The following is a 12,173-nucleotide window of genomic DNA, read 5'->3' on the forward strand; positions in this document are numbered from 1 at the left end:
GCTCATGGGAGCTGGGTCTGGGTGTGGGGCTCAGAGGGAGCAGGGGCCCATGGGAGCTGGGACCCTCCAGGGGCGTATAGGGGCAGAACCCTACATGGGAGGGGAGAACCTCAGGGGAGGGTGCTGTGCCCTAGGGGAAGCTGAGGTGGGCAGTGGATCCTCTTGATTTCTCAGGGTATTTATGCCTGTCGACACCACTCCATGCCTTGGCCAAAGAGATTGCTGCAGAGCAATGCAAACCGCTGGCACCTACTTCCCAGGAGCCACGCATGTGTCTAGGGTAGCCATGGCACACCAAGTGGCAGGAGGGACTGGCCACCCTGAGGACATGCCTGGGGTCTCAGACAGGTAGCCAGGTGAGGTGCCTAGCCCCTCCCGCCGCTTGCACTCTCCTGATCAGGGCTAGCGTGGGTACGTCTCCCGGAGCTCCAAGTGTAGACGTCCCTTCTGTGTTTCTCCCAGCTCCCATCCTGCTCCGGACACGCACGGCCTGAACTCGGGCTCCCAAATGAAGGGGCCAGTTGCTGCTGCTGTGCCACCGGCCCTTTCCTGGCCGCTGTGCTGCGAGCCGCCATCCCAAGGCGCAGCCGTACGGCTCGCTCTGTGGCCAGCTTTCTCCCGAGCCTGGCCCCGATGCGGGGTTCCCTCGCCCCCCCGCTGCGCGAGGCGTGCAGCGTGTTTGCTTTGCCGGCTGGAGGCGCGTTACGCTCCAGCAGCCGCCAGCCGGAGAGGGAGGGAGTTGCCCTGCGCCGGTGCCAATATTTAATTTCAGAAAGTAGTTTGCGAGGCGTGCTAACTGGAGCTGCGTGGCAGGGCTCATCCATCAGCACGGCTCCTCTGAGTCCATCAGTCACCCTGAGCGGGCGCCGATTACAGGGGGCTGTGTCAGGCCAGGAGATTTCGCAGAGGCCACGGTTTCTTTCATGCAAATTGGAAAATAAACTTTTCCAGCATTTTCATGCAAGAGAGCAGTGAGGCTCTTGCTTTCCTTTGGCTACGTGGCAGGGATGCTGTTGTCCTCAGGGGGAAATATTGATGAGTTTTAATTGCTGGTGGGGAAAATAAAAAAAAAAGACCTTGGTTTTGGATGGGAACCTAGCGTGGCGAGAGGTGCCGGACAGGCCTGCAGGGCACTGGATAGGCACAGCATGGAGACTGTGACAAGACACCCCTGCCCCCCACATTCCCCATTGAGAAGGGGTGACCTGTTTCACCTCTGGCTTCAAGGTGTAGATTTCCAAAATTGAGACCTGCCAAACTCGTTCCACTTGGGAGACCAAAGGTCCATCAAATGGCAGTGACTCTCCTGCGCTCGAAGGGGATGCGAACTTGCCACATTGTTCCAAGGGAACAGCTCAGGATCCACCCAGGTGCTGGAGCTAGCTATGAATCCAGTCACAAATTACAGGCAGTGTTTTAATTCCTACACAAATCTAATGCAAGGGGAAGTAATGCAGGAGAAACTCTACCAGTAAAGCCCATGCCTGGACTACTCGTGAGTATTTAATTAATAGAAATGAATGCCAAGTATTAAAGGCAGCACTCAGAAGTGCTCGTCAAATAGACACAGTGTTCCTCGTGGCCTTTGCTTAGCTTATGTATGTTTTGTCCTGCAGGTATAATGCTAATAAGCAGACTGTGCGCTCCTGGGACGGGCGAATGACTGTGTGTCTGTGACTGCCCTCTACTGGCTGGCTGAGAGTGTCATGGTCTCTCACAGAGAAACAGAGACCAGCATCTAAAGGCTGGTCTACAATGAAAGGCTACATCCACATAGAGATGGCATTCGGGAGTGTGGAAAATCCACACCCTGAGAGACATCTTTAACTGCCCCCCCACCCCAAAAAAAAAAAATAGAAAAAGGCAATAGCTCATTTCATCTTTTTCCAAATGATTTTTCAGTCTGAAATGACTTTGTTTAGAAATGTCCTTTCATTTGGAAGGCCAAAGCACAACTGGAGTTGCAGCTAGCAAGGGATGTGAAGGGTAACGAGAAGGGTTTCTACAGGTACATTAGCAACAAGAAGAAGGTCAGGGAAAGTGTGGGGCCCTTACTGAATGGGGGAGGCAACCTAGTGACAGACGATGTGGAAAAAGCTAATGTACTCAATGCTTTTTTTGCCTTGGTCTTCACGGACAAGGTCAGCTCCTAGACTGCTGCACTGGGCCGCACAGTATGGGGAGGAGGCGAGCAGCCCTCAGTGGTGAAAGAACAGGTGAAGGACTATTTAGAAAAGCTGGACATGCACAAGTCCGTGGGGCCAGATCTAATGCATCCGAGGGTGCTGAGGGAGTTGGCTGATGTGATTGCAGAACCATTGGCCAGTATCCTTGAAAACTCATGGCAATCGGGGGAGGTCCCAGATGATTGGAAAAAGAGAAATATAGTGCCCATCTTTGAAAAGGGGAAGAAGGAGAGTCTGGGGAACTACAGACCAATCAGTCTCACCTCAGTCCCTGGACAAATCTTGGAGCAGGTCCTCAAAGAATCAATTTTGAAGCACTTGGAGGAGAGGAAGGTGATTAGGAACAGTCAACGTGGATATGGGGAAAGCGGTGAACGTGATATATCTTGACTTTAGCAAAGCTTTTGATATGGACTCCCACAGTATTCTTGCTAGCAAGTTAAGGAAGTATGGATTGGATGAATGGACTAGAAGGTGGATAGAAAGCTGGCTACATGATGGGATGGATTGCACCCTCAGCAAGTTCGCTGATAACGCTAAGCTGGGGGTGAGGTAGATACGCAGGAGGATAGGAATAGGGTCCAAAGTGACCTAGACAAATTGGAGGATTGGGCCAAAAGAAATCTGATGAGATTCAACAAGGACAAGTGCAGAGTCCTGCACTTAGGAAGGAAGAATCCCAGGCACTGCTACAGACTGGGGACCAACTGGCTAAGCAGAGGTTCTGCAGAAAAGGACCTGGGGATTACAGCGGATGAGAAGCTGGATATGAGTCAACAGTGTGCCCTTGTTGCCAAGAAGGCTAACGGCATATTAGCAGGAGCATTGCCAGCAGATTGAGGGAAGTGATTATTTCCCTCTATTCGGCACTGCTGAGGCCACATCTGGAGTATTGTGTCCAGTGTTGGGCCCCTCACTACAGAAGGGATGTGGACAAATTGGAGAGAGTCCAGCGGAGGGCAACAAAAATGATTAGGGGGCTGGGGCACATGACTTACAAAGAGAGGCTGAGGGAACTGGGCTTATTTAGTCTGCAGAAGAGGAGAGTGAGGGGGGATTTGATAGCTGCTTTCAACTACCTGAAGGGGGGTTCCAAAGAGGATGGAGCTTGGCTGTTCTCAGTGGTGGCAGATGACAGAACAAGGAGCAATGGTCTCAAGTTGCAGTGGGGGAGGTCTAGGTTGGATATTAGGAAACACTATTTCACTAGGAGGGTGGTGAAGCACTGGAATGGGTTCCCTAGGGAGGTGGTGGAATCTCCATCCTTAGAGGTTTTTAAGGCCTGGCTTGACAAAGCCCTGGCTGGGATGATTTAGTCGGTGTTGGTCCTGCTTTGAGCAGGGGGTTGGACCTTGTGAGGTCTCTTCCAACCCTAATCTTCTATGATTCTATGACTGTATTAAAAAAAAAATCAAACAAGTTTAGAATGGTCAGAATCAAAATGAAACGTTTCATTTGACCTGTGTTTTATCTTTTTGATTTGCCAACGCTTGTGAACATTTCATTTTCAGACCGACGACCAAATAATGATTTTTTTTTAATGGCTAGTGAATGGAAAAATTGTGATTTGCCCAGCTCTGCTTTCAAAATCGATTGCAGGCTATAGAGTGGAGAATCATTTGGCTACACAGCAGGCCCAGTTAGCTGGCTGTCTCACCTAACCAAAGGTTAGCTGTGTCCCCTGGAGGGGATTTCTCAGTGACTGAAGCGGGAGAGAGAGCCAGGAGACCCTTCCCTGGTGTAAATCAGTGTCGCTCCACTGACTTCACCCAAGCTATGCTGATTTACGCTGGCTGAGGATCTGGCCCAAACTCAGTGTTGACAGCTCACCCAGTGGTATCACAACTCTCATGACATTTAGTGAGTTTTTTTGTAAAGCCCCAGCTCTTGGAGTCATGGGATTAGGTGATAATCTCGGCTTTCATTTTTTTTAGAAGTACATTTCCAACTTGCGATAGAGCGAGCCCCCACCTGAGGCACCCTCCAGCATCAGGCCACGGCACAAGCAGTGGGCCTGCCTCAGTTTCCCCTTTTGTTTGCCCAAGAAAGGAACATAATCTCTCTGTGTCCAACACAAAGCCTGCCTCTGGGCATAATTTATTCACACACAGTGCAGCAACTCTCCCCACCCCCAACCTTGTAATAAAAACCATTCTCCAATTCCCACAATAAAGAAAGATACTGCAGGGTTTTTTCCCATTCCCCTCTCCAGAGACATCACCTCCAAGTCACCCACCCGAGGGTCAATAGCGGCACTTTGTTCCCAGTTCCTTTTGGCCCTGATTCAGAGCCCCGTTGTCCAGTATTTTCCCCCAGGCAGCTCCCCCTCCTGCAGTGTCCGGCTCCTCCATGCCTGTACCCCTGCTCAGTGGGATCCACCATCCCACAAGAACCCCCTGGCTTCTGGGCTTGGCTTCCGCTGACCCAGCTGGAGCCTCCCCTTTCCGAGGGGCCACTGCCTGAGCCTTCTCCTCCCCGGGGATCCCGAGCTTTGCTCCGTTCTCACCAACAGCTTTCTTCCAAGATCCCTGCCCAGTTACTGCTCTCCCTTCAAACTCAGCTCCCGCCAGCTCTGCCTTCTGTCTCTGAGTCCTCTCAGGGGCTGACTCTCTGGGTTTCTGCTGGTATGTCTACACTGCACCCCAAGCCCGGGTCTGTGGGACTCGGCGTTTCCAAGCTCACGCTTGAATGTCCATGCTGCACGGTAAATCTGGGTTTACAATGGCAGGATCCGGGTCTCACAGCCGTGCTCATGCATCCGCGCTGCACTACGCAGACCTTCTGACTCGGATCTGTGGCTTCGTCTGCGTCCACACTGCTTGGACCCGAGTCCCAGCAGGACTTGGGCTCTGACCCACGCCCCAAGCAGGATCCTAGGAGCCGGGTCCCTTGTGCCAGTCAGACTGATAGGTGTGTGGATGGAAGTGGGGGCTTGGGCTCGAACCCAAGTCACAGCCCAGGCTTAGTGTGCAGTGTGGACACACCCTGTGTCTCCTGCTCTGAGACAGCTCTCACCCGCTGATCACCTTCTCCTTCTGCCATTCTACTGACAATGAGGCTGATGATCAATAATGCAGGACGAACACCCGAAATATGAGTGACGTAATGTGGCTCTAATTGGCCAGCAGAGATGTCCCCCCCCTCATTGTAGGGAGCGCTGAGCGGACACAAAGCTGTGGAGCCCCTCTAGCGCAGGGGGCAGGAGGGAGCGAGATGGAACATGTCTGCACTCTGCCAGTTCTCAGCTGGCGTGCAGTCCCCTGTGTACAAGGAGCTTAAAAGCCCCCCCACCCCCCGGGGCTGGCTGAGGTACATTGAAGGCCTCTCCGGCCCATGGAGCACCCCAGGCCTAGGAGGGCATAAAGGTGGATTACAGTCTCCAAGCCCCACCGCGCCAAGAACGGCAGGCTGGGAGATCTATGTTGCACCACTTAGAGACACAGCACAGAATCTGTCTCGGGGTGTCCTTGTACCTATTGGGGCGAGGTCTGAGCCAGAGCTGGGAGTCAGGTTTTAACACCCGGGAGACAAACTCCCTGAAGTTTGCAGTATGGGCGATTTAACCCCAGCAGAACCCCAGAGCCCTTCAGCCCAACTAGCCCTTACCCCAGGTCGCTAATGTCCATTCAGCAACTCCAGGAACAAAGCTAGAGGGGACAGAGAGGTTGGTGTAGGGGAGGGTGGGTAGCGTGCTTACCAGTGGTGTTACTGCTCGGAGGTAAATTCTCACAGTATTGATCCTGGATGGAAGCCGAGGTGGGGCTAATCCAGAGGATAAATACCTGCAGACAGAAGAGGAGGAAGCAAACACTGTTAGGGCTGTGGGTGGCTGTCACAGTACGTAACTCAGGTTTGCTTTGGTCACATTGTCTCAGCCTCCTGATGGGGCCTCAGGGACATTCCCTTGTGGCAGCCCTCTCTGGGTGAGGACTGTGCACAAAGACACCTGATCCTGGCCCAATGAGGATCCTCAGAGCCAAATCCATCCCTGGCGTAATGCCCCTGGAGCCACAGGAATTACTCTCGGAGGCCCAGAGCTGTCTAGGAGTATTAATTAATTATTATTATTATTATTATTCTGCATGAGAATCTGCAATAAACTCCCTTTGCTCCTCTAAGGGGCTGATTTTCATCTACACTAATAATTAATTAATAGCTGGCACTTTTATAGCACTTTTCATCGATAGCTCTCAGAGCCCTTTACAAAGGAGGTCAGTACTATTATCCCCATTTTACAGATGGGGAAACTGAGGCACAGAGCCAGGAAACAGATTTGCCTAAGGAGCCTTCAGGGAACATACATTACATTTACTCTCACTTTAAGAGCCCTCTCCACACCCAGAACCATATAAAGTGGCCTTAATGTAAATGAAAATCAGGCCGTAGGTTTTTGAAATTTATCACATTTATTCTGCCCCTCCCCCCAAAAAAACTTTGTTCACCACTTTCCTAGGCACCGGAATGAAAAATAAGCTTGCTCGGGTGTATTTGCTCCCAATGCAGACTCTAAGGGTTTGGACACACTGCAATCGGAGGTGTGAGCGCAGCATATTAGCTTTGATCTAGTGAGCCCAGGTCTCAATAGCAGTGACGCCGTGGCCGCATGGCCTTCAGTTCAAGCTAGCCGCCCAAGTAACTAGCCAGGAGCTCGGGTGGGCTTGTATAGCCTGTGCTGAAACCCATGCTGCTGCAGCTTCACTGCTATTGGCACCCAAGCTAGTGACATCCCAGCTATGTCTACATGAGCTTCAATCACATCCCCTGACTGAAGTGTAGACGTACCCTGAAAAGCCAGGAAAACCCAAAGTAAGGGGCCATTCCAACCCAACGCAAGAGCAGCGTGCAAGCGTTAGCCCACACAGCACCCTCTACAACGCAATCACTCCCAACTCAGGCTCAGTGAAGACACCACAGCCCCAGGAACCACATTGCAACCTACTCCGACCAACCACAGCCCCAGGAACCACATTGCAACCTACTCCGACCCACCACAGCCCCAGGCACCACACTGCAACCTACTCCGACCCACCACAGCCCCAGGAATCACACTGCAACCTACTCCGACCCACCACAGCCCCAGGAACCACACTGCAACCTAAACCGACCCACCACAGCCCCAGGAATCACACTGCAATCTACTCCGACCCACCACAGCCCCAGGAATCACACTGCAACCTACTCCGACCCACCACAGCCCCAGGAACCACACTGCAACCTACTCCGACCCACCACAGCCGCAGGAACCACACTGCAACCTACTCCGACCCACCACAGCCGCAGGAACCACACTGCAACCTACTCCGACCCACCACAGCCGCAGGAACCACACTGCAACCTACTCCGACCCACCACAGCCGCAGGAACCACACTGCAACCTACTCCGACCCACCACAGCCGCAGGAACCACACTGCAACCTACTCCGACCCACCACAGCCCCAGGAACCACACTGCAACCTACTCCGACCCACCACCGCCCCAGGAACCACACTGCAACCTACCCCGACCCACCACCGCCCCAGGAATCACACTGCAACCTACTCCGACCCACCACAGCCCCAGGAGTCACATTGCAGCCCACTCCGACCCACCACAGCCCCAGGAACCACACTGCAACCTACTCCGACCCACCACAGCCCCAGGAACCACATTGCAACCTACTCTGACCCTATTTAGCAATGGCCCAACAATTATCATCTTCCTTTTCAGCCTTAGCAGTTGCAGGTATCACAGAGCCGAGAGAGAAAGCGTGCAAAGCTGTCTTCACATTCAAACCCTGTTACCTTATGGAAGACAAATAATAAATACTACTGCTAATAAAATCACCGACTTTTACTACATTGTTACGCTGGAAGATGTTATTGGCTTCCATCAAGCTGGTCTTTGATCTATAGACAGTCACAAACCTGGTTAAAGTTGATGGATGTCCAAAGCAAAGGCCAAGGGCTTGTCTGATTGGGGAAATCACCCAGAATTGCTATTGTAGAACCAGGGCCGGCTCTAGGTTTTTTGCTGCCCCAAGCAAAAAAAAGCAAAAAAAAATGTTGGCCCCCCCCCCCCCCCACACACACCCTGCCGCCCCAGCTCTGGGTTCCCCCTACCGCCCCACCATTGACCCACACACACACCTCCTGCCGCTCCAGCCCTGGGCTCACACCCCCCCCACCTGCACCCTCCTTCCACCGCAGCCCTGGGTCACTGGTAACTCGCTCCCAGGGCCGGTCATTCAGCAGGAATTTTAGATGTGCACAGAACACAGACAGGATTGGTTCCCATATGGTTACAGAACTGCAGTAAAGTGGAACAATTTTCAGCTTGTGTGATTGGAGGATATCTGGATGCATATTATAAGACTGTCCTACATAAATGAGGAAAAGTTGAGGTGCCTTTATTATTCTTTTCTTCCACTCTTTGTTTCTATGGGGAATTTGCCAATGCAATATCACTGTCTTCCTTTTAAACAAACAAAAAAAGGCAATGGCTGTTGAAAATAGCAATTCCAGTCCTAATAACCACTGGGAAGCATTTCTTGCTCAATTTTATCCTACTTTTTCTACAGCAAGTTACAGTGGATCAGTATATTTGATTTGGGAGAAATGAAGTAACAGCTGCCCAAACTGAGCTTGAGCACTCCTGAATTTTGAGGTGTTCAAATTACAGGTGCTGGGGGGGGGGAACTGTGGCTCCGCGGGGGAGCACGGCAGCATATATGCAGCAGCGTATATGGCGCTGCGCGAAGCCAGACACGCTGGTCTGAGTGGCACAGTAAGGGGGCTGGGGGGTTAGATGGGGCGGAAGTTCGGGGGGGCAGTCGGGGGACAGGCAGCAGTTGGATAGGCATGGGAATCCCAGGAGTTTGTCAGGGGACAGGTAGGGGGTGGGGCCCTAGGGGGGGAAGTTGGGGGGGTCTCAGGAGGGGGCAGTTGGGGACAAGGACCAGTGGGGCTTAGATATGGGGTGCGGTCCTGGGGGGCAGTTGGGGCAGGTGTCCAGGGAGGGGGTGATCAGGGGACAGGGAGCAGGGGGGGTTGGATGGGTTGGGGTTTCTGTGGGGGGCAGTCAGAGGGAGTGGATGGTGGCAGGGTGGGGCTACCCTCCCTCCCCGTGGAGTGTCCTATTTTTTGAATGTTAAAATATGGAATCCCTACTCACAGTGCAGCTCTCCATTCACAGCAGGCTGCAGCATGAGGTCTCAGCTTCCTCCCTCCCTCCCCCTCTTTCCTGTTGGTAGTGGCCAAGGGAATGCTGGGAAATGTAGTTCTTTCCCTGCTCCAGGGCTGGCTCTATAGGCAGGGAGCTAACCAAGGAACTACAGCTCCCAGGACCCCCTGTTGGTTCTCAGCTCCCTGCCGCCCCTGCAAATGGGCTGCCCCAAGCACGTGCTTGCTTTGCTGGTGCCTAGAGCCGCCCCTGTGTAGAACGAGCTGTTCTGGCACCGCCACCTGTGTAGACACTCTAATCCGGAGTAAAAGTCACTTTTATTCTGAAATGATTAGTGTGCTTCCAAAATGGAGTCGCTATTCTGGAATAAAATCACCCGCCCCAAGTCAGACAGAGAGCATGTACCACAGCGGAAGCTCAACCCTGGTCTCCTAACACACAGGCTAGTCCCCTCGCCACTGACCCGTCTGTCCTGCCTTATTTAGGGGCACCTGGGAAAATTCTGGCCCGTGTTAAAGCAAGATGCCAGGCAAGCGCTGTACTTCGACTGCAGCCGCTGGTGGAGAGAGGCAGCGCCTCTGATTTCTTCGGGGGCAGTGTTACATCCTGACGTATTGTCATGCGGTTTGTTGAGATGAGATTTGAGCTCCAAGTCCCCGGAGTAAAACCGCCTCCCTCTGATGAAAAGAAATAATCGAGATGCGTGTCAGAAATGGCCCGGGAAGCCCTCCCCTCGCTGCAGGCCGTTTAGCGGTGGGCTCTCCTAATTGCAAACCAGCATGGGCTCGGTCCTCAGTCACTTGTGATGAAGGGGGTTGTCCGAGGGCACGTGTTCTTAAGTCGTGTCCCACTGGGAGCCCGCTGCGTGGGTTTGCCTGGTGTTAAAACGAGGGAGTGGAAGGGTTTAGTGCTTAGAGCCGGGGAGTCAGGACTCCTGGGTTCTTAGGTCTGTGATGGGAGAAGGGACTAGTGGTTAAAGCAGGGAAACAGAGTCAGAACTCCTGGGTTCTATTTTTAGATTGGGGAGGGGAGTTTATTGGATAGAGAAGTAGGGTGACCAGATGTCCTGATTGTATAGGGACAGTCCTGATATTTGGAGCTTTTTCTTATATAGGCTCCTATTACCCCCCAGTCCCTGTCCCGATTTTTCACACTTGCTGTCTGGTCACCCTATAGAGAAGGGACTCCTGGGTTTTATTCCTAGTAAGGTCATTGGCTCACTGTGTGACCTTAGGGAAGTCACTGGGTCAAATTCATCCCAGGTGCAGCTGCACTAACCAGGACAGAATTTGACTGCCTGTGCCTCAGTTTACCCACCTATATAAACAGGACGATAATTATTTTTCTCCCTCAGAAGGTTGTTAAGACGGGTAGGTAATTAGGGCCTATAAAATGCTTTGACGGCCTCTAGTGAAACGCTGTGTACGATAAGCACCAAGGATCTGCTTCTTGCCCTAAATTCTGGATCAGGGTTGTGATGCTGCCAGATGTTCCACCCCAGAGGTGGATGAGGCAATCCCCCACTCTGGTTTGTGTGTCACTCTAAGTTCTCAGGGTCCCTTCAGGATGAAAAGTGCCTGCGGCGCGTGCGAAGGCTACTCTTACTGGCTGTTCCGATGGGAAAGGCCCCAGACTTTTATTACAGTCCTGATGCTCCGGCTGACTCTCCTTTCCATCAAGTCTGTCCTGGGTAATTATAGGCCCGTTAGCCTGACATCAATCCCTGGCAAGATAATGCCGCGGTTGATTGGGGACTCGGTTAATAAAGAATTAAAGGAGGATAATGCAATTAATGCAAATCAGCATGGGTTTGTGGAAAATAGATCCTCTCAAACTAACTTGATATCTTTTTTTGATGAGATTATAAATGTGATTGATAGAGGCAACCGTGTTGGTGGAATACATGTAGACTTCTGTAAGGTGTTTGATTTGGTACCACTCGATATTTTGATTAAAAAACTAGAACAATATAAAATGAACATGGCACGCGTTAAATGGATTAAAAACTGGCCAACTGATATTACTCAAAATGAAACCATCAATGGAGAATCATCAAGTGGGTCTGTTTCTAGGGGGGTCCCACAGGGATCAGTTCCTGGCCGTAGGTTATTGAACATTTTTATAGTGACGTGGAAGAAACCATCAAATCATCACTGATCAAGTTTGCAGATGCCACAAAAATTGGGAGTGTGGTAAATATTAAAGAAGACAGGACACAGAATCACAGCGATCTGGATTGCTTGGTAACCTGGGGGCAAATAATCAAATGTGTGTAGCTAGGAACAAAGAATGTAGGCCACACTTTCAGGATGGGGGGGACTCTATTCTGGGAAGAACTGACTGAAAAAGATTTGGGGTTCGTGGTGGATAATCAGCCGGACGTGAGCTCCCAGTGTGACTCTGTGGCCGAAAGAGCTAATGTGATCCTGGGAGGTGTAAATGGGGCAATTTTATATATTTGGCACTGGTGCGACTGCTGCTAGAATCTTGTGTCCAGTTCAGGTGCCCGCAGTTCAAGAGGATCTTGATACATTGGAGAGGGTTCACAGAAGAGCCACAAGAATGATTCAGAGCATTGGAAAACATGCGTTATTGTGATAGACTCAAAGAACTCAATTAACAAAGAGAAGGCCAAGGGAGGGGTGATCACAGCCCATAAGTATTATATGGGGGAACAAGTATTTAATAATGGGCTATTCAAACTAGCAGAGAAAAGTATCACCCAGTCCAATGCTGGAAGGTGAAGCGAGTATCATTCAGACTGGAAATAAGGTGTAATTTGTTAACGGTGAGAGTAATTAACCATTGGAACAATTAACAAGGGCCGT

General features: G+C 51.5%; 1 protein-coding gene across 1 annotated transcript in view; it reads right to left on the reverse strand.

Annotated features, from left to right (window-relative positions):
• Positions 1 to 12,173, reverse strand: part of CRHR1 (corticotropin releasing hormone receptor 1) — a 99,723-nt gene that overhangs the window by 71,690 nt on the left and 15,860 nt on the right. The window contains exon 2 of the mRNA XM_026654758.2: positions 5,884 to 5,968. Within this exon, the coding sequence (XP_026510543.1) occupies positions 5,884 to 5,968 (85 nt within the window). The remainder of the gene's footprint in view (positions 1 to 5,883; positions 5,969 to 12,173) is intronic.

This window comes from Terrapene carolina, unplaced genomic scaffold, assembly GCF_002925995.2.
Source record: "Terrapene carolina triunguis isolate 2854851 unplaced genomic scaffold, T_m_triunguis-2.0 Scaffold193, whole genome shotgun sequence".
In the NCBI taxonomy this organism is placed as follows: Eukaryota; Metazoa; Chordata; order Testudines; family Emydidae; genus Terrapene; species Terrapene triunguis.